The 1,844-nt window shown below is 68.7% G+C and overlaps 1 protein-coding gene across 1 annotated transcript in view; it reads right to left on the bottom strand.

Moving 5' to 3' along the window:
* LOC102424797 (hemicentin-2-like) overlaps positions 1 to 1,844 on the bottom strand; it is a gene marked incomplete at both ends in the record, with an annotated part of 105,169 nt that overhangs the window by 62,316 nt on the left and 41,009 nt on the right. The window contains 3 exon segments of the mRNA XM_023748081.1: positions 169 to 295; positions 615 to 762; positions 1,060 to 1,190. Coding sequence (XP_023603849.1) covers positions 169 to 295; positions 615 to 762; positions 1,060 to 1,190 — 406 coding nt within the window.

The following is a 1,844-nucleotide window of genomic DNA, read 5'->3' as shown; positions in this document are numbered from 1 at the left end:
GAGCCCAGGCTGGGGTGGGAGGTGCCCACGCTGCCCTCTGCCTGGGCCCTGGTGGCACGTGCAATGCCTGTCAAGCCCCCCCCCAAGTTCAACCTCCCCAGAGCCCCCCATCCACCCGGCCCAGGCATGGGCACCACCCCCGGGCTGTCCGCTAGGCGGGCCACTCACTGCCTGTCCTTGGTCCATTCCACCTGGGGCGTAGGGACCCCCGAGGTCCGGCACTCCAGCTCCACCTGGGCACCAGCCAGGCCCAGCACCTCCTGGGCAGCCCCGGCTCCCAGCACAGAAGGTGGGACTGAGGACAAGAAGGGCAGAGGGTGGAACGGCTCCAACCTGCAGCCCTGCCCACTGAGGGCCCTGGCCATGCAGGTCCCCCTCCTGGTGAGCCCTTCCCTCCACGTCCTGCCTGGAGCCCGCACTGTGCTCCCTGCACAACCTGCACTACTCGTGTGACACACAGTGGCTGCTTGGCTAGTCACGTGGCTGTCGGATGCCTGCCCTGAGCTGTGTGAGGAGCTGGGCTGGCGGGGGCCCCTCTGTGCCCCTGCTCTCAGCACACACAGCGTCCCCGTCCCCTGCCCGCCTCACAGGGGAGGGGCTCGGGCCTCACTCACTGAGCACGAGAAGCTCGAAGTCCCGCTGCGCGGTGCCCGCCGCGTTCTCTGCCCGGCAGGAGTAGAGGCCAGAATCGCCCGCCTGGATCCGGGGGAGGTGGAGGGCCCGGGCCTCGTTCAGGAGGCGGTGGCTGTCCCCCTCGGGGATCTGGGCAGAGAGGTCAGAGGGAGCTGGTGACGGGGTACCAGACCATAAGCAATAAGAGAACCAAGGTCCGCAGAGCTGGCTGGTGACAGGATCCTGGGGCTTCTAACTCCTAGAACAGTGCCGCGCCCCCGCCACCATGCAGCCCTCCAGGCTTCACCAGGAGACCTCAGTCCTCCCATGCCCTGAGCCCCAGTGCATCCCTAAAGAAACCTGTCACATCTCCCTGCCATAACCGGTCAGGAAAGCCCGTACCCCAGCCAAACCCGCCCTCACCGGGCCGCCCCAGGGGACACCCACCAGCTGCCCATCCTTGAACCACGCGATCTCAGGGGCTGGGAAGCCGTTGGCGTCACACTCCAGCGTCAGGGCCTGCCCGGCCATGCCCGACACGTTGGCCCTGCGTCCGTCCTCCCGGATGCTGGGGGGCACTGGGCACAAGGAGAGGTAGAGGAGCCTCCCTCCCCGGAGCCGCAGCTGCCTGGACAGGCAGCCCCCGAGCCTGGGGTCCCCGGCTGTGCCCAGCCAGGGCGCCCTCTCTGACACTCCGCTTTGCAAGATGCTGGAGGGCCGACCCAGCCAGGTCTACACTCAACCCATCATCACGGTCCCCTGCGAGGGCCCGAGGTGCGGTCTCCTCGGTAGGACTTTGTGACAGACTTCCAGGCAAGTCCTCACAGGGCGAGCTGGGGGGCTGGTCACAGGGGGGCCGAAGGTGGCCCATGAGGAGCCTTAAAACGCTCCCCCCACCCCCTCCAGGATGGCCACGTGGAGGGCAAGGCCCCTGTCCTCTGCACACAGCACCCGGGGAGAGGGGGGGGCTCGAGGGGGTGCAGGTCTCAGCGGAGGCGGCCATCGGTGCTCACCTTAAATGAAGGCACCCCTAGACCACTTCCAAGCCGCTGATGGCGCTCCGGGCTGCCCCTCACACTCCTGGGGGGGCCTCTCGGGGGAAGGGGTGCCCATGCCGCCGGCCGCTCTCCTGCTGCCCTCAGCCTCCCACCCCGGCACCTGCGGGGAGTTCTGCCCCCGCGGAGGTGGGTGCCCGCTGTCCGCGGGGCCATGCTCACCGAGCACCACCAGCT

The sequence above is a fragment of the Myotis lucifugus genome, unplaced genomic scaffold (genome assembly GCF_000147115.1).
Source record: "Myotis lucifugus unplaced genomic scaffold, Myoluc2.0 scaffold_1126, whole genome shotgun sequence".
In the NCBI taxonomy this organism is placed as follows: Eukaryota; Metazoa; Chordata; class Mammalia; order Chiroptera; family Vespertilionidae; genus Myotis; species Myotis lucifugus.
The sequence above is the reverse complement of the archived record's forward strand: the minus strand, read 5'-3'. Positions and strand labels throughout refer to the sequence as shown.